The 23,044-nt window shown below is 45.0% G+C and overlaps 1 protein-coding gene across 2 annotated transcripts; it reads left to right on the forward strand.

The window, feature by feature from the left end:
* The first annotated feature begins 241 nt into the window (after positions 1–241).
* On the forward strand, positions 242–22,715 carry pld1b (phospholipase D1b). 2 transcript variants are annotated; one of them, XM_068581577.1, is made up of 26 exons: positions 242–408; positions 7,008–7,178; positions 7,286–7,449; positions 7,885–8,027; positions 8,134–8,248; positions 8,341–8,406; positions 8,491–8,549; positions 8,861–8,953; positions 9,537–9,689; positions 10,005–10,154; positions 10,747–10,830; positions 11,234–11,315; positions 11,732–11,842; positions 12,467–12,649; positions 12,781–12,994; positions 14,331–14,459; positions 14,556–14,674; positions 15,167–15,280; positions 15,510–15,620; positions 16,183–16,271; positions 16,857–16,970; positions 17,397–17,446; positions 18,115–18,249; positions 19,530–19,683; positions 20,105–20,222; positions 20,422–22,715. In XM_068581577.1, the coding sequence occupies exons 2-26, from the start codon at positions 7,040–7,042 to the stop codon at positions 20,644–20,646; spliced, it is 3,114 nt and encodes a 1,037-aa protein (XP_068437678.1). In that variant the 5' UTR covers positions 242–408; positions 7,008–7,039; the 3' UTR covers positions 20,647–22,715. The 2 variants fall into 2 exon arrangements, with proteins under 2 accessions (XP_068437678.1, XP_068437677.1); XM_068581576.1 differs by lacking the exon at positions 242–408 and adding an exon at positions 2,533–2,825.
* The last annotated feature ends 329 nt before the right edge of the window (positions 22,716–23,044 follow it).

A 23,044-nucleotide genomic window follows, 5' to 3' on the forward strand; every position in this document is an offset into this window, starting at 1 on the left:
AGTGGAGACAAAGTAGAAAAATAAATGTTTTCTCTCCACGAGTCTGAAAGAAGACGTGTTCAGTGTTGTGCTTTAACGGTGCAGCACAGTTTCAATAAATTACAAACAGACACATAATCTATTGAGTGTTTTCTACCACTAAGATGATTCATTACACGGTAAACGGTCCGTGCAGGGCACCGAGCTGACCACTAGGGGGCACTGCCACACAAAGCCTTTTACCAAGTTATGTTCTGCATGGAGACCCTTCTCCGACATGTTTTTAGTGCGTTTGAGTTTTAGAAGTTTCTTCCCCACGTGTGTGTTCCTCCTCCTGAGCCTCGTGGCCGTGGGCTTCCTGCCGTCCTGCAGCAACGCCTCACTGCTGCTGGGATTAAACCAGTTTGATGGAGATGAAGCGCCTCACTGGTGAGTCGCTTCACACCAAGTGGAGACTCTGCTTTTCGAGAATTAAAATACGCAGCTTTGTGAAACGCGACAAACGATTCAGATGATTCTGTTCAGTTTTAATTGCGTTCAATGACGTTTAATATATTTTTAATTACCGTAAAAGTCGGGTTACAAGCCGCTCCTACTTTCGGTGGGCGTCCCCGCTGCGGCAAGCTAGCGCTACTGCTAGCTACGCACTGCTAGCTCCCCTCTGCTGCTGCTAGCTCCCCTCGGCTGCTGCTAGCTCCCCACTGCTAACTCCCCTCTGCTGCTGCTAGCTCCCCACTGCTGCTAGCTTCCCTCGGCTGTTGCTAGCTGCCCACGTCGGGCGTCGAGCCGGGGCTGGCCCCACTAACTTTGGTGGTTGTCGGGGAGCTAGCTGGGAGCTAGTGAGGGAGCTAGCAGCAGCGCCAGGGAGCTAGCAGCAGCGCTAGCTAGTAGCGGCTCGTAAACCGACATTAACCGTAGAATGAAATTCCAGTTAAATCCTCTACTCACGCAGAAAGAAAACCGCTGCATAAGATATCAGCGGCTTTGAAACCAGTAGATGCACTTATTGCTAAAGGATGAAGCAGGAACCATCGGTTTAGCATCATTATGGAGCAGATTGCTGCCTGGTGAGCCTGATGGTGGCAATCGATCAGGAAGCGGCTGCTTCAAATGTCTCTGGCAGCGCAACTCACTTTGTAAAATGCACTTAGCGCATGCATCTTATTATTACACTGTGTTGTGTGTAGTAGTTTGATTAATTTAAACGTCTTGTGGCTTGTTTGGGTCAGTTCTGCTGAAAATATTGGATTTTTTTGTTCGTGCATAAACAATCAAAACTGCTAAAACTTCCCTCTTAAGGCAGGAATGTTTTCTCGGAGGTTCTTAGTTTTCCCTGTGGGACGGAGAGTTTGCCGGGTCACAAAGCACGTCTGGGAGAAAGTTTCTCAAGATGTCCACAGCCTAAAAAGGAGCATCTTATAAATTTAACCCATTGTATTGTATATGGACTTTGCTGAGCGCTTAACTTTTCATCTAGGGCAACAATTTAAAGGGTCCAATACCCACAGAACTAATAACATAACATCGCACCTGCTACACAGTTACTCGATAACACATCGTTTCACCTTTCGGGATTCAATGATTCATCATCCAACTTCAAGGTTTTGGAGCCCTTTGTTGCTTTGGGTGAATGCACAGAAGGTAGGAGGGAGGGGCGGGGGGGAATAAAGTAGTGCCAGGGCAAAATTCGGTCATTTGAGAAAATGAGATATTTATTTTAGAGGCCGAAATACTGAAGTGAAGGGAGGAAACGAGAATAGCGTGAGTGATCGGGTCATTTTAGGAGACGATTTGTCATTTCTAGGGCAGAAACGACTGTGACGCAAACCAGACTCCATGAAGAAAAGTAGCAATTTAAGAGATGGTGCTTCATACACCTGTACCTGCAATCTGGCACATAGTTTCCATTCGGCTACGGGGGCGTCCGAATGCTTTGGTCCTCGTCTGGAATGTTAACAAGTTGTTCAGGTCGAGCCAGTTCTCAAAAATTAAGATTAAACCCTTCAGAGGAGGCGGTGATCTTCATAAACTCCTCCATGTAATAATATAATAATAAGCACGACCTCTTAAATAAGAATAATTGTTTAACAAGAGGTTTAACTTCCCCCCTGACATTTAAGGACTTCAGCTTTTTCAGTAATTAACACTAAAGTGTTAATTAGTGAATATTTAAGCTGAATAAAAGCTGAATTTAGACTGCGATGAATATTTAATTTAATTATTTCTATAATTGATGAATCTGCCGATTGGTTTCTGGATTAATGCTTTGGTCCTTAACAATTTAGAAAATGGTGATAAACGCTTGTACGTCATAAAATGTGTTTGACCGGCAGTCAAAAATCCAAATAAATCCAAATATGTTATACAAGTTGGTTGAAATTGTTCTTGAAGTGGCACAAAACCTCTTCAGCACAGACAGGTGCCTCAAACAGGAAGTCCCACCCCCTCACCGCTCTGATTGGCTGTCTCTGAGCTCCCGAAGCCTCTCTGGCCAATCACGGCTCCTCCCTCCCCTCTATGTCCCGCCCACCTGAAGCTTCCCGTCCTCCGCCTGCATCGCTGCTGCACTCCGCTCTCAACCTCCCGGCCTTTCTGTTGTGGGCTCAGAGAATGTGTGTGTGTGTGTCTGTGGATGTGTGTGTGTGTGAGGAAGGAAAGGAGGGTGTGCGTGCGCGTGTGTGTCTGTCTGTGTGTGTGTGTGTGTGAGGATATTTAAAGACTGACCACAGAAAAGACACCGCAGAGGAGGAGAGCGTTGCGTTTTTGAGTTAGTTTGTTGCGTCACGGAGGGACAGTTCAGGAAAGTGATGATGGTGATGGGCTTCCCCCGGCCTCCGCGGGCTCAGGTAAGTGGATGCCATCACCTGTTTGTGTGTTGTGTGTGTGTGTGTGTGTCTGTGTGTCTGCCTCCAAGAAAAGGAAATTCATTCTTCTTACATCGTGTTTTCCAGCCCGTTTGTGTTTCTAGTTTCCAGCCTGCATGTCTTTACATCTGGTGCGTCTTCGTTAGTTAGTTAGTTAGTTAGTTATATTCATCATGGCTGCAGTGGCCCCTCCCAACTGGGGTCCGGTTAAAGGGAACCTGTGGCGTCAAACGAGGCAGTAAAAGCTGTTTGAGGTGTGAGAGGTCTTTCAGCACGCAGCCAAGAATGAGCACCCCGAAATATTACACAAGTTGTTGCAGCAGATTGAGAGATGAGGCCTGGACAGACACGGAGATGCACACACACACACACGCATTCATAATCCTTCCGGTGTAGATAATAACTGGTATTTTTGCCCCTTATTCGACTCTCTAAATACTATTCGAACACGTAAAGGTGTAAACATTGGATCGATAAACGAGTTTAAATGTGACGATGCAACACATCGTTTCCTTGTTCAGCCGTTTGTGCAAAACATTGTTTCACGTTGGGTCGAATAAACCACGTTGAGTTAAAAACAAGAAGGTAAAATATCTCTTTTCCTGCCCACTTGTTTATTTTTTCACTGAGACATATTTTTTGCATAATTTGAAAGGTTTATTTTAAATATATACATGTTTTTGTTCATTGCTGAGAATGTGCCCTTTAAGTACCTGTTAACAGTTGCACACACGTTCATGGAGGGTGTGCGTGTGTGTTCGTGTGTGTGTGTGTGTGTGTGTGTGCGTGTGTGTGTGTGTGTGTTCGTGTGTGTGTGTTTTCACACCCAGCCCCTAAACGTGTAGCACAGTCGTGGTATTGTGCAGCGAGACGATGCACAGGATAAATATAGCCTCTGCTGTGTCACGACTGAGTCTCATTGTCTCTGGGCGACAAAACTCGCAGCAGGAAGCAACAGATACTTCACCTGTTGACTTACAATCGATTAATCTTATTGATCACTGACAACTTGTGTGTGTATGTGTGAGAGAAAAAATGGAGGGTGTGTGTGTGTGGAGTCAGTAGCTTGCCACCTGGCTGGCGAGTGATGCATTGTGGGGGGGGGGGTTGATGCTCCACTCTGTACCCAATTAAAGTGAGTGCTCGCTGGGCGGTGTCATGCACACAACCGCCACGATTAATCATCCTAAAATATTTTCTTGCCGCTTTCCCCCAAAGGACGACAGCGATCCGCTCAATTTCCTCTCCATGTTTGTCCCTTTTTGTTTTTTTTTTGTGGAAGATATCCTCCGGCTCGATTAATCTACATTTGATTAGTGGTGACATTTAATTGCATGTAACAGCAGTCAGGGGTCGGCTGTACAGCTCTGAACCCTCACAACATTCCCACCATGATGCAGAGCACTGCAGAGTATTTTTAAGCCTCTTTTAGGGCTGTGTTTTGATTGGCCGGTTACTGCTCACTCAGTTTAAGACCAACGGGGTGAACGTCGTGGAGCTAAAGACCAAAAACAGAGCTGAAAGAGAGATTTGTGTTCATGGCGGTTCTGCCATTTCGCTCGTAGAGTCATGAGTCGTCCCGCTTTGTTAGTTTCCTGCACATCAACGCTTCCTATAAGATATCACAACAAGTTTCACCGGATTATTTGTGTTTACAAAAAGTCCAGCATCTCCGCTCTTTGCGTGCTTTTAAAAGTCTTTTCAAAATAAACTTCTTGGGTTGAGACGACACGAAATCAGTTCGGTGAAGAAAAAGACGGTGAAACACTTCGTTTCTCTTGCAGCAGTTTTTTGAGTCCTCCAATTACAACGAATGACAAAGCTCTCTAACGGGAAGTGAGACGCGTCTCTTGATTTATTGTGCGAACGTGGAGCGGAATCGAGTCTGAGTGTCGGTGTGATTTCTCAGCGCTGATGGCGTTGTTCCCTCACACACAAAAGATTTGGGTTCTCATTGTGCGGTGCGAGCGGCGAGGGGCGAACCCGCTGTCACCTCTCCGCCGCTTCACGGGACTCTGTTTGTGTTGTTTGTGTAATCTCTGGTTTCTTCACATTCCTCCCTGCGTCACCGGTTCCACCAGGAAGCCGCTCAGACCTCTGCAGACACACCTCGGACGCTCTCTCACACACATTTCACTGCGACACACGGGATCCTCAAGCTGAGGATGGTTTGCATACAGACAATGTACTGTACTGTGTGTGTGTGTGTGTGTGTGTGTGTGTGTGTGTGTGTGTGTGTGTGTGTGTGTGTGTGTGTGTGTGTGTAGACAGTGCAGACCACACGTGTGTGCAGTGTCATGGTGGGACAGTAAATGTTGCTGCATTTGCATCCAATTTGTTTGCGGTGAGAAACATTAGCATTGTGATATGTATTTACAACTCAAAGGTTAGCGGCTTCGTCACTTCCTCGCTCCTCACAAGCCTTTTGGTTCAAATGCGGTCTAAGTGATGCGCGGCGACATTAGAGAGAAGAACGACGTGTTCCTGCTTCTACTGGTTGATCCGTCGCCGTGTCCTGATCACGAAGCAGCTGTTTCATGTGACAACATGAGAGGTGAACAGTCTGTGACCCTCTGAGGTCGTCTGGAGGAGGAAGTGGAAGCTGAGATTCTCTGCAGAACCAAAACACCAAATAAAAGCCAAACTTCCTGTTTGTGAAACGTATTTCGCAATAAAAATGGCAGGAAATGACCTCGTCCAGCCGACTGCTTCCTGTCGCACAAAGAAAAGTCACTAATCCCACTAAATTATTTTTAAAAACACTGAATGAATACAGTTATGAATGAACACAGTTATTGAGTCATTTAGTTATCGCAGCAGATATCATAAAACCTTTTAATATTGGCATTTAAATACCAATTAGTATTTATTTTACTGTCCGAATAACACACAGAAATATACAAATCATGCCTCCAACACATCTTATAAGCACTGATTCTGAGATATCAGCAATAAGATAAACGTGTATGATTCAAATGAATCTCTAATTTAAATAATTAGTTTTCTTTATGAAATTGTCAACTGAAAAATTCAAGTAAATTATTTATTTCTCAGCAGGAATTAATTTATTGTTGACTTAGCTGGACAGACATGTTATGAAATGTAAAAGTAAGACACGTTGTTCTGGATGATTGAGTAAAAATATGTACGTTTAATCAGAATAATGTGCTTGAAAAAGTCCTTAATGCTGAAAGATTTGTAAAAAAAAAAAAATGTAATTTCACACCACAATATTCTTGCATGGAAAAAAAAATTATTATTCAGCTTAATTAATTAATTACAAAGCAAAATATTTGTATTAAACTCAAAAAACTTACATTTGCAGAGTTTACCTGCAGCTTTCTGATAAATGTAGTGCAGTTGAAGTACAAATTAGCATAAAAACAAAATACTAGTACAAGTACACAACTTCCCTCCAGGCCTCTGCAGCAGCTCGTCTCTGATTGGCTCTCGGCTTTTGACAGCATCCCTAATGACGGGTGACGCGTTGACTTCCTGTCGTCATCGTCACCGTCTCTCTCTCTCTCTTTCATTCATGTTTCTGGGTCAGTTTCTGTTTTTTCAAACAAAAAAAAAAAAATCCCTCCAGTTAATCCTCCTCGCTCGCCGGAGGGACACGAGCACCGCTCGACCCGCTTCGCCTGCGACGCGGTCGTCATCGAAGGAATGCGGTCGAGGTGCATTCCTGCGCTCCCACGCCGCTAATCCGGCGGGTTTGGAATCGGCGTCTCGCGTGAGGAGCGACGGAGGGGAAGAAGTGGAGTGAGGGAAGACGGGAGGGAGGGAGGGATGTTATTAAATCACTGCCGATCATAACTGAGGATCGTATACGAATTTCTGTCTGTGGATCTTTTTCTTTACACGTAAAAAAGGCTGTCGTTCGTCTGTTTGCAACATTGTTGCTCATCTGGTCGATTATCGCGATATCGTGAATTCTAGAATAACCGCGACGGGAAGTTTTCAGTGAGATGTTTTGATGGAAAAGCAACGAATCCTTCGGGGAAGGATCCTCTTGTTCAAATTGCCGTGTGTATTGATGATTTAGTTGCACCGCTGCTTTTTCCCGTTGAAACCACTCCAGGAGGGTTTCCGGCCTCTATATAAAAGCTATAAGATAAGATCATTTGGTGTTTTTAACCCGCTCCCCCTCACCTGTCCCTCCAGGTGAGCCTCGGGCTCCGCACTGAGTGCTAGCCATGCTGCGGCCGCAGGAGCCGAGCTCCAGCACCCTGCAGCTGGTGGCCAACGACATGACGGAGATCATGGACAAGCTGGACAGCCGCGAGCTCGACCTGGGGGACGGCGATTACGACACGGCCGCCGGCCACGCCCCGGGTGGGTGCACCACGCCATCGGCGTTGTCGGTCACGCACACACAGACTCACACACACAGCGTCACACATTTGTTTTGTGTGTGTTTTTTTTTTTCTCCCCCCTTGCAGCCGAGTGTCTGCCGTTCACGGCGATCTACCACCTGGTGGGCTTCAAGGAGGCCGAGGCCAGCGTCTTCCTGTCCTCGCCGGTCACGGCCAAGATCCTGGAGGTGGAGCGCTTCACGTCGGCTCAGGACCGCTTCAACGTCACCACGCAGAGGAGCGTCAACAAGGTGCTCGTTGTGATTGTTGTCGAGCTTTAAGTTGTGCGGCGCGGGGCGTATTCTGTCTGCAAGATGCTGCGAGAATAATGAGAACCCAAACCCGGGATTTCTCCGGTTGGAACAAGCTTTATTTTTTCATTTTGCACATTCCAGATTCTCACCAATGCAACGTGAGCTACGTTAGAAACACAAAGACACAAGCAGGTGAAGCATGAAGAACGGCTCATGAAGCGTCATCTCTTTTAAAGTCATTTCAATAAAGTTTAAAGTATTTGAAAAGTTCGATTTTACGACTACGACACACGAACCGGCCGACGTTTTGGTTTCATTTCCTCGAACCGACGTACGGGCGGTGACGTCGCCGGCTCAGCAGTTACCGATAGCGGAAACACCTGAAGCCTTGCAGGTCGCTCTCTGACCTCTGACCTCGGTGTCTCCGCTCAGGCGCTGCCGGCGGTGTTTAAGATCGAGATGAAGCACGGGGAGTTCACCTGGCTGGTGAAGAGGAAGGAGAAACACTTCATGGACCTCCACCGAGAGCTGAGGACCTACAAGACCTTCATGAAGCTGCCGCTGCCGACGCGAAGGTAGAAGAAAAACTCTGATTATCTCTGGTTTGAATTCACTGCGCCGACACGGGAATTGAACCACCGACCTCTCTCTCTCTCTCTCTCTCTCCCTCTCCCCTTGCAGCCACACGATCAAGAGGCAGTCGGCGGCGGCGAAGATGGAGGGGAGGCAGATCCCCAACCTCCCCCGAGGCGGCGGAGACGAGCTGGAGAGAGACGGGCAGGTCTCCAGCCGCCGGGTACGTCGACCGGCCGCCCGCCGGACTTCACTTCATCCAGTTTGACTCTTGCTGTTTGTTGTTGTTTATTGTTTATTCCTGCCATGTTCCAGAAACAACTGGAGGATTACTTGAACAACCTGCTCAAGACGCCGATGTACAGGAACTACCACGCCACGGTGCGTGATTACATGTGTTTTTTAAATATAAAATAAATGTGATGGCGCGACAACAAGCGTAGAAACGAGGTTTCTCTCTTTCAGACGGAGTTCATCGACATCAGCCAGCTGTCCTTCATCCACGACCTCGGACCCAAAGGCCTGTAAGAACAAGGCGCCTTCCTTCTGCCGCGTTATGACGCCCAACAAAGAAATGCTTAGAACAATTACGGAGTTTTTCATGTCAAGTTAAACTTGAATTCACGTTTAAAAATCCACCAAAGTGTTCGACACGATGTGTAAAATAAAATAAATAAGAACAGAAGAAAACATAACCAGACAAATCGTACATACAAAACATAGCAAAGTAGTTCCTCATGAAGGAAATCGACCGACAGGTGAAGAAACAACAACACACGATGATGTCTAAGGTTGTAAAAGACGCATATTTGTTTGTTTGTTTGTTGTCTTCCAGAGAAGGGATGGTGCTGAAGAGATCCGGCGGCCATCGCATCCCCGGCCTGAACTGCTGCGGTCGCAGCCGGATGTGTTACCGCTGGTCCAAACGGTCGGTGATCGAACACGCTCCCTCTGATCTTATTGATCGTATTGATTATATTAATTATATTGATCATATTGATTATATTGATCATATTGATTTCATTGATCATGAGATCGATACACGTTACTTTATTTTACTTAAACAGGATCAACTGTGACTTTGTGATCTTATGACCTTCTTCCCTCTTTTTTCCTTTTTCTTTCTTCCTTCCTTCCTTTCTTCCCTCCATTATTTCTTTCTTTCTTCCTTCATTCCTTTCCTCTTTGCATTCTTTCTGTCTTTTTTCCTCCCCTCTAAATGTTGTTTTTCTTTCTTCCTTTATTCTTCCTTCCTTCCCTCCATTCATTCTTCCTTCCTTCCCTCCTTCCATTCTTTCTTGCTCCCTCCCTTCGTTTCATTCTTTGTTCCTTCCTTCCTTCCTTCCTTCCTTCCTTCCTTCCCTGCTTCCATTCTTTCTTTCTTTTGTCCGTTCAAGTATTGGATTATTTTGAAAATTATGTTAATATTTTTGTTAGAAAGAAGCTTACGTGTGTGTGTGTGTGTGTGTGTGTGTGTGTGTGTGTGTGTGTGTGTGCGTGTGTGCGTGCAGCTGGCTGGTGGTGAAGGACTCCTTCCTGCTCTACATGAAGCCGGACTCGGGTGCCATCTCCTTCGTGATGTTGTTCGACAAAGAGTTCAGCATCAAGATGGACTCCAGAGACACGGAGACCAAGCACGGCATCCGCATCGACAGTCTGTCCAGGTGTGTGTCTCTGTGTGTGTGTGTGTGTGTGTGTTTGTGTGTGTATATATTTTTAGTTTTTCTACAGATCTTTTTTCAGATTCTCAAATTTCCAACCGTCCTTAAACTCTTCGGTCAGGAAACCAAAATCTAGACTTAGAATTGCAAATTTCATCAATATCCCTTCATTCTAAGTGTCTCGTGTAAACGTGTGTGTGTGTGTGTGTGTGTGTGTGTGTGTGTGTGTGTGTGTGTGTGTGTGTGTGTGTGTGTGTGTGTGTGTGTGTGTGTGTGTGTGTGTGTGTGTGTGTGTGTGTGTGTGTGTGTGTCCAACAGATCTCTAGTGCTGAAGTGCTCCAGCTACCGACACGCCCGCTGGTGGGGTCAGGCCATCGAGGGCTTCGTCCAGAAGCACGGCTCGGCCTTCCTCAAAGACCACCGCTTCGGCTCCTTCGCCAGAGAGGAAGTCAACATCCCCGCCAAATGGTACGCCCCGCCCCCTCACCAAACACCCTCCTCTCAAAAAAACAGGGTTCACCTTTTTGACATTTTTGCTGACGTCATCATTAACGTCTTTTACGGTGACACTTTTATTTTTAACGGAGGAAAATGAGTTCACCGGCCACAGCGTCCTCAAAGTGGCTTAAATTAGTGGCGAGCACCAGATGTTGGTGACGAGGCCTACGACCAGTTGGGAGAGTGTGTGTGTGTCTGTGTGTACGGGTCAGTGTGTGTGTGTGTGTCTCCCCGCTGGAGTAACCCGACACAAAGACAGGGAAAGTGATCCTCACCTGCTCATCACCTGTCTCAATGCAGGGCAACACAATACTGTCTGTGAGACAGACTGTGTGTGTGTGTGTGTGTGTGTGTGTGTGTGTGTGTGTGTGGGGGGGGGGGGGGGGTCTTTACAAAGCATAATGAAGCAACAGAAGATGGAGAGGTTGACAAGTGAGAGGGGGCAGTGTTTGTTTGGGTTGTTCTTGCAGTCTAATGGTGTGTGTGTGTGTGTGTGTGTGTGTGTGTGTGTGTGTGTGTGTGTGTGTGTGTGTGTGTGTGTGTGTGTGTGTGTATTCTACAGGTATGTGAATGGAAAAACATACATGGAGGACGTGGCCAACGCCCTTGAAGAAGCCAAGGAGGAAATATTCATCACAGATTGGTGGTAAGTTTGTGTGCGCGTGTTATAAAGAATGGGGATTTTTCCCTTTCTGCGTTTGTGTATTTGTGTGTGTGTGTGTGCACTCTGAGACAAACAAACACACACACACACACACAAATACACAAACGCAGAAAGGGAAAAATCGCGAGAGGTTACCGCCAAGTGCAAAGAGATCCGTTACAGTCTGAGGTCTCTGACTACTGTTATACTAGTACACACACACACAAAGACACACAAACACACAGCAGTGTGTGTGTATTAACGTGTGTTTCTGTGTGCGTAAGTGATTTATAGTGTCTGCGGTGTCGGAAGGCGTACTAATGAGTACATGGCAGTACTGTAATACTCCTATTAATACACCGTCCTGCCATTAAAGGACATAAAATGAGGCGTTGTCGCTCCGCAGGTTGAGCCCGGAGATCTTCCTGAAGAGGCCGGTGGTCGAGGGGAACCGCTGGCGTCTGGACTTTGTGTTGAAACGCAAAGCGGTGAGTGGGAAGCTGAGACCGTGAGCGCTGTGAGACAGTGATGTGACCGCAGGATGGTGCGGTGCACTGAAGCTGCCTTCATGATGAATAAATACATATTCTCCTATTTCATTATATTTAATGATTCACCAGTTCTGATAAAATCTTTTTTGTACAAGTGTTTAGATTTGTTGTCACGTGACTGTTGGTCTCAGATGAATCAATCATGGCTTCATGTTTCCCCTAAAAAGCTCAGAATTTAATGTTTTTTACAGAATCTGTTTAAAGTAAATGGTTCGTTTGAGGCAAGATTTTGAGTTAGATGCGTCGAATAAAATGTTTTTGATTTAAAAAAAAAAAGCTTTTTCTGACACGTGATGTGTTCGAGGACCGTCGGAAAGATAATGATGAGTTTTTCATGGTTTTTAATATCGCAGCAACAAGGCGTGCGGATCTTCGTGATGCTGTACAAGGAGGTGGAGTTAGCGCTCGGCACCAACTCTGAATACAGCAAGAGGACGCTGCTCACGCTGCACCCCAACATCAAGGTGACACATGTTTATCATGCAGTCTGTCAACATGGACGCCTGTTTTTATCCTTTTCCCTATTTATTTATTTTTATTTTATTTTATTTTAGTATTTCTTCACCCATTGGTTAAATGTGGGACAACATTAATAAATTGGGATATGAATAAGTACCTAAATATTTATATTTTAATTAACCTACACATTATTGTGACTATTATATATATTTTTTGCATTTTTTCTTTTTTTAAATGATAAATTACTAAAATGTATTATAATAAAAAATAATGCAGGTTAATTAAAAAATATATATAATTATGTGCAGAAAAAAAATGCAAAAACATTTTAGTAATTTATATTGCAGGTTAAAATAATGTGCAGGTTAATTTAAAACATAAATAATTATGCACATATAATGCGAAATAAAGAATTAAATAGTATATAACATACATATTTAGGTACTTAATCATATCCCAATGTATTAATCCACATAAATTAATATTATATTTAATTTTCTGCTGTAAACTTCAGCATTTTAACATGGAGGTCAATGGGGATTGACGTGATTTTGGAGCCTCAAGTGGCTATTTGAGGAACTGCAGTTTCCCGTCTGAGTCCTCGCATTTATCTATTTATTTCTCCGAAGGTGATGCGTCACCCCGACCACGTCTCCTCCGCCGTTTACCTGTGGGCGCATCACGAGAAGATCATCGTCATCGACCAATCGGTGGCCTTCGTCGGCGGTATCGACCTGGCGTACGGCCGCTGGGACGACAGGGAACACCGGCTGACGGACGTCGGGAGCGTGACGCTTTCACACTTGGAACAGGTCTCATATGCACACAAATAAACACACACACACACATATATATTTATGTGTGCGTGTGTAATGTAGTTTCAGTGCTTTTGTTTGGACTGCACCACCCTGATTAACGCTGAGCGTGTTTGAATGATGCTCAGGCGGAAACGGCCTCTTCCCGCATGGCCGCCCCGGCTAACGGCGGCGGCACCCAGACCAACAGGAATGGCATCTTCACGGTGACGGACTCGGGGGACCAGCCCCGGCTGAAAGGTCAAGGGAGGCTGAAGAGGACCAGGTTCAGCATCCGGAAACGTCTGCAGAAACACGGACTGGCCCAGGCGGACAGCGACAGCGAGCTGGAGGAGGAAGAGAGTGAGTGGATAAAAGGTTTCTTTCATATGAGAGATACTTACATAACCAGTGTGTTGGCTCCGTGGGCCCAGGTCACAGTGGCGGCCATCTTGGCTCCAGTGCCCTGGTCACAGAGGGCAACCATGTTGCTTACGTGGGCCCAGGTCACAGCGGCGGCCATCTTGGCTCCGTGGGCCCTGGTCACAGCAGCGGCCATGTTGCCTCCGTGGGCCCAGGTCACAGTGGCGGCCATGTTGGCGTTCTTTAAGCGCTCGTCCGTCCGCTAGCGATAGCCTCCGTCTGCGCTGCCGTCTCAGTGTTTGTGGCCGCTGTGTTCAGGTTGGTCCAACAGCATCAGCAGCCAACACACGCTGATCCCCAGCCGGCTGGCGGAGCTGAAGGCGGCCGCTCCCATTGGCCAGAGCCGGGCCGGTGAGTCGGCGGCGCTGCCGAGTGCTTTGCCGTGGTTTTGATCTGCATCGAACGACCTTTGGCGCTCCGAGTTTGCAGCTTTCGACGCGTCAAAGGTCGATTCAGAAAACGTATCTCCTCAATTGTCTAATTTTACCTTCTTTTTTTTACTAAAGACATATCTGCTGGTTTGAAGCTTTTCTCTGATTATTATATAATGTTGCACTTTAATATTTTGAGGTTTTGGACTCAAACAGGAGATTTGAAGACATCCCTCGGGTCTCGATTTTAAAATTAAGATGATTTGAATAAAAAAAAAGAAAAATATTCCACGAGGATGAAAACAGGCGACTCCTGATTTATGACCACTGAAAAAGACAGAAACAAACACGACTTAGCGGGAAAATGTAGAGCAGCAGCACAAGAACATCATGTGGCCGATAAATCCTGATATCTTTCTGAGGTTTTATTTGATGAGTCACTGCAGCGTGTAATCTCCTGCTCCTGTTGCCTGAATTATTATTTTAAAACAAACATATGTCTCTGCTGCAGCACACCAGGGTTTTTTCATTAGCTTCTATCAACAAATGAGGTCGTAATTACTTTAAAACGTTGTTTGTTTTAATGCATTTCAGGTGAAATGATTAAAACAAGTGAGTGCAGTGTGTGCAGTGTGCATGTCTCCTCTCTGAGGTTTTACGAGGCGCTTTCTTTCCTCCAGCTGCTGTTTAATTTCTGCCGTCAAAGCATTTTCCAAACACCGATGCGTCACACGGGGTTTTTGGTTTAAGACCCACGGCCTTATGTGGCGTTATCACCCCCTGGATTGTGAACCAAAACCACAACGAGATCCTCAAAAGTTTCCTCTTCTCCTGAGAAAAGTTGCTTCATATTGCACCGTACTACTGATGAATAACTGTGTGTGTGTGTGTGTGTGTGTTTTTAGGAAGCGGCTCGGTGCGTAGTCTGCACACCGGGGTCGGGGAGTTGTTGGGAAACACGCGCTTCTGGCACGGCAAGGACTACTGCAACTTTGTGTTCAAGGACTGGATCCAGCTGGACAAGCCGTTCGACGGTGAGACGCTCGTCTCGCGGCGAGAAGCTCGAAAGAAGCACATTTAATTTTTAGGTTTATTTCACCCGTCCTCCTCTCTCGCGTTCCTTGCTGCAGATTTCATCGACAGACACACGACTCCCAGGATGCCCTGGCACGACATCTCCTCGGTGGTGCACGGGAAGGCGGCTCGGGACGTGGCCAGACACTTCATCCAGCGGTGGAACTTCACTAAGGTCAGAGGTCGCGCACAAATGTCCTTTTTCGCGAGCCGTAAGTGCCAAAGTGTTGAGAGCCGACACCAGACTCCATTGACAAAAACAACGATTTTAATGTTACTGGTCTATCGCCGCTGCCTAGTAGTAGTAGTAGTAGTAGTAGTAGTAGTAGTAGTAGTAGTAGTAGTAGTAGAAGAAGTAGAAGAAGAAGAAGAAGAAGAAGAAGAAGAAGAAGAAGAAGAAGAAGAAGAAGAAGAAGAAGAAGAAGAAGAAGAAGAAGAAGAAGAAGAAGAAGAAGAAGAAGAAGAAGAAGAAGAAGAAGAAGAAGACTTTGTAAACCAGGAACTCCTGTGTGTAGGGTCTGAGAGGTAAAATCCTAGTTTTTGTGAATGGAGTCTGGTGCGAGTAAGTCATGACACGTGAACAAATCTTTAGCGTATATTTTATTTGCGACCCGGCTCTCTCCTCTGTCTCCTGTGACTCTTACGTCTTCCTCTGTTTCTCTGGCAGCTGGTGAAGCCGAAGTACCGCTCTCTGTCGTACCCGTATCTGCTGCCCAAGTCTCACACCACCGCCGGCGAGCAGCGATACCAAGTCCCCAACTGCACCCCCGCCAAAGTGCAGGTAGGCTCCTCCCCCTTTCTTTTGTTTAAGCTCCTCCCCCTTTCTTTTGCTTAAGACATCCTGTTGTGTTTCAGCTGGCAGGGCGACACAGCAAATCTGCTGTTTATTGTTGTAGAGCTGGTGTCCCACAATGCAATGCAGCAGGAACACGAACATGTTTCGGTCGGTCCAACTTTCCTCTTTGCAGCGTTTTTGTTTACGTTGGTCTTCCTCTCCTCTCGTCCTCCAGATCCTTCGCTCGGCGTGCGATTGGTCCGCCGGCATCAAATACCACGAGGAGTCGATCCACAACGCCTACGTGCACGTGATCCAGAACAGCCAACACTTCATCTACATCGAGGTCCTCGCCTGCATCCAGACAGCCAAACATTTACTGTTTTGTGTGTTTGTGTCTGTAGATTTCTCCTAAATTCACCAGAAGTTACCATTACATAACGCCTGAAACACAACATTTCATAAAACTTAATGTCGGTGATGAACTGGTGAAGTTTCATGGTGATCTATGAGTTCATTTTAATATCAGAGCCTCATTTATGCAACATTTATTCTTCATAACGTGGAGAAAATAGATTGTTTTTAAGGGTGTTGACAGTATTTATGTATTAAAACAACGAGATATCTAAAATCTCCTCTTTTAAAAAGCTTTGACTTTACTATGTCAACAAAATGAAACAATCATTTTGAGTCTTTGTTTCAGTTTTTGTATTTATGTTCTGGAAATAAAAGATAAGAAAACGCTGCTTTTACATTTTAAAACGTAACTTGTCATGCAAAATCCTTGATGTGTAAAATCAACCGGGGAGGTTTTTCAGTGATGTATACGAGTTAAATATTGTGTTATTTAGTCATATAAACAGGTAACTTGTTATTAATTATCTTAAAGTTGTGTGTTTGTCTTTCAGAATCAGTTCTTCATCAGCTGCGCAGACAACAGACACGTTTTCAACAAGATCGGAGACGCGATAGCTGAACGCATCATCAGAGCATACAAGTAACAACAACAACAACACACACACACACACACAGAAGTATTACATTACTCACACACACTTTTTAAACTGCTGTGTGTGCCTTGGCTCGAAATACTTGTTAAATAATTGTCTTTGTGTGTGTGTGTGTGTGTGTGTGTGTGTGTGTGTGTGTGTGTGTGTGTGTGTGTGTGTGTGTGTGTGTGTGTGAGTGCACTCGAGCTTATCTTCAACCAACTTCCCAGAAACACACACACACACGCACACACACACACACACACACGGTGCATGTTGCTGGGCGTGTCTTCCAGAGAACAAACACACTGATGTCATCACATCCTATTTTGTGTGTTGACTTTGTCTTCTGTAAAGATTTATTTGAATATTTTCCCGTTTGAGCTTCCGTCTTTTTGTTCCCTCTCTGTGATGATTGTGTCGGACAGACACACACACACACACACACACACGCACACACACACACACTGATTTCTCTTCAGCAGCGCGCACAAATCTGCTTTAATAAAACCGTCTGTCTCGTCTCTGAAAGTCTGAACTGGAGGAAGCGTGAAGCGTCCTCGCGTCACCGTCGGATGTTTGAATGTTTTCAGGGAGGGAAAGAAGTTCAGAGTGTACGTGGTGACGCCGCTGCTGCCGGGCTTCGAGGGAGACATCAACACCGGAGGAGGCAGCGCCATCCAGGCCGTCATGCACTTCAACTACAGGTGTGTGTGTGTGTGTGTGTGTGTGTGTGAGAGTGTGTGACTAAGTGTGTGAGTGTGTGTGTCAAAGCTGCCTTTGACCCACCTTCTGTTTGAGTTTGTCTCATGAAGGTTAAATCTACTGCCACACCTGAACTCTTTAACCAACGTGCTGCAAAACCTGTACACGTGTGTGTGTGTGTGTGAGTACATGAGTGTGTGAGTGTGTGTGTGTGTGTGTGTGTGTGTGTGTGTGTGTGTGTGCGTGAGTACATGCCATTCCTTTTGAGGCTGACATTCATTGTCTGGCTTGCATTCTTGAGTCAACACTCAGCCCTCCTCATGCAAACACTGTGACACAAAACACACACACACACACACATAGACACACACACACACACTCTTGAGGAATGTGGGCCTGCTGCTCATCCGTCCTTCTGTCTCCTGCAGGACCATGAACCGAGGCGACTACTCCATCATCTCCCAGCTCAAGAGAGAGAGTAAGCCAACCGCCGCTCTTACACTTCCTGACGTTGCGCAACAGACGGCGTGTTTTGTTCCTTAAAGACGCAGTGCGTCGGATTCGGCGCCGCCTGGCGGCGAGGTTGCAGATCGACACGTGTTTCTGTCGGTATCTATAGTTATGGGACCTCTGATATCAATAAGTTTGCATGATCGACGACAAAAGAGGCAGAAAATGAGGAATTAAAAAAAACAAACTGCAATTAAACTTTTTATGAAACATTTCATAGAGCAATAGTTATTCTCAAAAGTCTTTAAAATAATAATAAATGGGAGACAAAACACGGATAGTCCATTTTACTTGAGCGAGAAGTCACACTGGCCGGTGTAAACATGGCGGCGTTGCTCCGTACCTCTGCTCGGCTCTATAATTCATGTGTGTGTCTCGTGTCCGACGCCGCCGCTGGTGTTCGGGGTTTCCGTTGACCACGCAGGTCGTAACACGGAGCCACTCGATCCTCTCTGCCAGGCCACCGGGCTGCTTCTGTCAGGGCCGTGAGGAGCGTTTGAAGGGTCGCGAACCTCCAAACGAGAGTCACAGGATGTCTGATCGGAGTAGAAACTACTTTAATCCTTAAATGTCCTTTAATGTGGTGACGTTTAGTTCAGCCCCAACGTGACTCACTGGTCTGTTCCTGGTTTCCAGTGGACGACCAGTGGATGAACTACATCTCCATCGCCGGGTTGAGGACTCACGCCGAGCTGGAGGGGAAGCTGGTCACCGAGCTCATCTACGTGCACAGCAAGATGCTCATCGCCGACGACAACACCGTCATCATCGGTAAAAAAACATTTAGATGGCGTCTTGATGGAGTTTCTCTGTCGCAAGATTAAAAGATGACGGATGGAATGACACTATAACATGTATAACATAATATGTATAACGTTATAACATGTATAACATAATATGTATAACATAATAACATGTACAACATAACATGTATAACAATATAATATTTATAACATGTATAACATAATAACATGTATAACATAATATGTATAACATAATAACATGTATAACATTATAATATTTATAACATGTATAACATAATATGTACAACATAACTTGTATAATAGTGGAAAGGGAACATGTATAATGTTATAACATTTATAACATTATAACATAATAACATGTATAACATATAATGTATAATAGAGGAGACGGAACATGTATTACATAACATTATAACATTATAACATTTATAACATGTATAACATAATATGTATAACATTATAACATGTATAACATATCATGTATAATAGAGGAAAGGGAACATGTATAACATGTATGATAGAGAGGAAGGAACATGTATTACATTATAACATTTATAACATAACATGTATAACATTATAACATGTATGATAGAGGGGACGGAACATGTATTACATTATAACATTTATAACATAACATGTACAACATTATAACATGTGTGATAGAGGAAACAGCGGCAGCGGAGAGACGGTGACGTCCATTTTAATATTAAAGAAGACAAGAAATATTTTAAAAAGCTTGAAAATGTTGGAAAGAAAAGTCTTTAACAGACGAGAGCTGCAGATTAAAGCAACCAGCTGATCTCAGATGATTCTTCTTTTCGCCTTTTAAGCAGGAAAGTTGTGGACCAACTTATTTGGCTTCATGAAATATTAAAGCTGTCACGTTGTGTTGTTTCTGGCGCCCCCTGTGGACGGAAGCGGCAGTTCCTCTGAGCACCAGACTCCGTAACTTAACCTTAACGTTGGCTTTAAATAATTTAAATACATAATCCTGTAGATGTTTCTGTTATGTTGTCCAGCCCCTGTATATGCTGACATGAAAATAGCTAAATATAGCTTAAATATAAAGGAAATATTTCACTTCCAGGCCCGAAGTGGGAACCCATTTCAAGTTATTAATAATTAAACAGTAGTTTTAGTGTCCAGTATACATTTCTATTTCATTTCCTGTATTTCGTATGAACTTCATCCTGCAGTCTGGTGTTACGGCGCCCCCTGCTGGTGGACCCTGTGACCTCACCTGTGACCTCACCTGTGACCTCACCTGTCTCATCTCTTCTTCTGCAGGTTCTGCCAACATCAACGACCGCAGCATGCTGGGAAAGCGGGACAGCGAGGTGGCGGTGATCGTGGAGGACTCGGAGACGGTCAGCGCGGTGATGGACGGGCAGGAGTACCGAGCTGGAACATACGCCCTGCAGCTCCGGCTCGAGTGCTTCAGGTACGGAGACACAGTGATGTCATAGTTATGTGTAGATATATAGATATATATATGTATATATCATATCATTTATTCATCCAGCGCTTCTTCACACGCCAGAAAGACATGCAAACACTTTTTACACACAACGTTTGTTTTATGTGATGATTTGTGTCTTTTTTAGGACATTTTGCGTCTCTTTGTGTTGTTTTTGTTTCTCTTTTTGGCTTTTTCACAGTATGAACCTGAACATTCGTACGAATTCAGCATCAAAGTATGAAGCCGAGAGATTGTCTGAATCTGATATCTCTCTCTCTCTCTCTCTCTCTCTGTCTCTGTCTGTCTCTCTCTGTCTCTCTCTCTATCTATGTCTCTCTCTCTCCCTCTCTTTCTGTTTATCTCTCTCTCTCTCTCTCTCTCTCTCTCTCTCTCTCTCTCTCAGGATGATTTTGGGCGCTAACACCGATCCCTCCATCGACGTGTCGGATCCCCTCAGTGATAATTTCTACAAGGAGGTCTGGATGGCGACCTGCGCTCGCAACGCCTCCATCTACCAGAAGGTGAGTTAAGACTGTTCGACACTAAAGGTTCAGGTCACATGATGATCCTGGTGAAACCTAAAAGTCACAGAAACAAATGTATTAGAATAAAATACATAGTGTAACTGAAAAAATGTGAAGAACCAGAAGAATTGACCAGTTCTGACTTGTCTGCCCTCTTCTTCTTCTTCTTCTTCTTCTTCTTCTTCTTCTTCTTCAGGTCTTCCGAAGTCTTCCGTCCAGCGACGTCCGTAACATCACGGAGCTGGAGGGCTACCTCGCCAAGCCGGGCCTGGACAAGGAGGACCCGGCCCGGGCTCACGAGGAGCTGAAGAAGATCCGCGGCTTCCTGGTCCAGTTCCCGCTTCAGTTCCTCTGCGAGCAGAACCTGCTCCCCCCCATGGGCTCCAAGGAGGCCATGGTGCCCATGGAGGTCTGGACCTGAGGGCCGAGGGCGTTCACGTGTTGACGCGCAACAACTGCGAAGGCTGGCAGGGTAAAAAGACCAAACTCTGGGTCCATTTTGGAGGTCATAGGTTAAAACATCTCACAGCGGGACCTGATGACGTGTTAGCTTTGCACTACAGCGTCCCTCTGGAAAAAAAACTAAAAGAAATAAAAATATTTTGTGTCTGAGCTGTAACTTTCCTCAACGTTGTCCCGGTCTGAGCCACAAAAACTTAGTTAAAAAGAGTTTCTTTAGATAAAATAAACATACGTGAACGATAAAAACAAAGTAAAATTATTAGAAACATCCGTCACAGTCTTTGTGGTTATACCGACAAATCCCAATATGATCAATAACGAGCTTTAATAAAACACAGTTTTCCTTTTTAAAGTGACAGTGTGTGCGATTTAGTGCCATCTAGTGGTGAGTTTGCAGATTGCAACCATCTGTCGATTGAATCACATCCTGATGCACAATTACCCGTCTAAGTTGATACAAGCGCAAGCTAACTAAGGTTTCAGTTTACAAAATTTCATAAATGCTATTAATTTATTTACAGAAAACGTTCGATATACTGATATGTATCGTTATCAAGTCATGAAATTACCAATATGGTGAGAGAAGATCTTTGTCATATCACCTAGCTAGCCCAACCTTCAGGTGAAAACGTGAAAGTCTCTTTCTAGTTTCAGGGTTTGGTTTGTCCATTCTGGGCTTCTGTAGAAACATGGCGGACTCCGTGAAGAAGACCCGCTCACTCATTCTTAAAACGAGTCTTATTTTCAGGTGGTTACACACTAAAGAATAAATCATTTTAAATACACAATCCTCTTCCGCTGATGGATCCCTTAAGGTGGATGTTTTAGCTGCAAAATGACTTCCAAAATGGCGTCCGGCTGAGGTCATGAACAGAGCCTTTGGACCAGCGGCGCCAGCTGGACACACACACACACTGACTCTCAGCTGCGTACACAGTGTGGTTGTTGTCGACAACATGTACACAAACGAACATGGAGAGGAGTCGACCGGCAGGCGGCAACCTCGCGTTTACAAGAAGGAAGAATGAATAAAAGTGATGGAAGGCCTGACGCCTCCTGCTTCCCCCACACACACCAAACCACCGCCCTACCATTCTGCAACACTATGCAACGTCCATCCAGGGGCCGGCGAACGCAGCTCTGACTCTTCTGTGTTTGTGGTTTTGAAAAGACACAAAAAGAAAACAGGGACTTTAACGAAGACGACGGCGCGGGGACGAGAATGAAGAGCTGTCGGCCATTTTGTCTCATATCTCTGAAGCTTTTTATCTCAAGCAGGAAATCACAAGTGCCAAAGATGACTAGACTGTAGCCTGATGTTAAAACATGTGCATTTGTTCATTACATTCCTCATACTGTTCTCCATTTAGCCTTAAGTGACCTGTTGTTATGCTCTGATCTGCTCTCTGTTGTTCCTCTGGCAGCGCTTTACTTCACGGGTCTGTAATTTACAATTAATAACGTTTTCTGGAAAGAGCTACTGTAATTTGGTGCTTATTACAATAACAGGGGAAATCTTTGGAGACGTTACTCTACTTCTGATAGTTATTTGTCTACAGACAAAGTTACATATATTTATTTAGCTCATCTTCTGTGCACCAACTGAAACACTCTTAAGACAAATAATCCGCCTTTCCGGGAAACCACCAGGAAATTTCAGACTCAAATAAAGCGTTGCCGTACTTTTAGATTGATGCATGATACGTTTATTAGAATGCTGCGTTTCTTGAGCGAGAGCCAAGTTTCTTTAAACGGGCACTATTGATTTGTCAGGTAACGTTTGAGCTGACGCAAGTTCCTTCAGCACCGTTATTTTTGTTTCTGCTGCCCCAAAGTGGCCAAAACATGTTACTGCAGCTTTAAGATATTTATTAGTGCTATTGTAAGGTTTTAATGTTTAAGTTCAACACTTATCTAAAAGGTTATAAACAATGGTGTGCAGCCTTCGCGCTAAACTCAACGTCTGCTCATCACAATCAGTATTTTGGAATAAATAAAAGTTGCAGCTTTTTGGCGATGTTTCTGGAACGCAGCATCGATGTTCCTCAGTGTCTTCCTCGTGGGTCTGTGGGTGATCTGCATGACGCCGTCCTGTGCTGTGAATGTGGCCGTAGCTGACAGCATGACAGCAGCTCGTCGCCAGATAAAAGCATGAACCCTGCAAGCCGAAGTGGTTGCCTTTTTTAAAAAGCCATGGACTTTATTGATGCTCAACGTCGTGCCTGTCTACGAGCCGCGTTTCTTCCGGATGCACCTTAAACTTCTGTTATTGTTGATGGAAAATGGGACTTTATCTCCGCTCGTCTTTTTAATATTCCTCTCTACCTCCCTGTGTTTCTACCTCTTGCTCCAGTGTA

Source organism: Clinocottus analis, unplaced genomic scaffold (assembly GCF_023055335.1).
Source record: "Clinocottus analis isolate CAN_PGR_092001 unplaced genomic scaffold, fCliAna1.0.p SCAF_18, whole genome shotgun sequence".
Classification (NCBI taxonomy): domain Eukaryota; kingdom Metazoa; phylum Chordata; class Actinopteri; order Perciformes; family Cottidae; genus Clinocottus; species Clinocottus analis.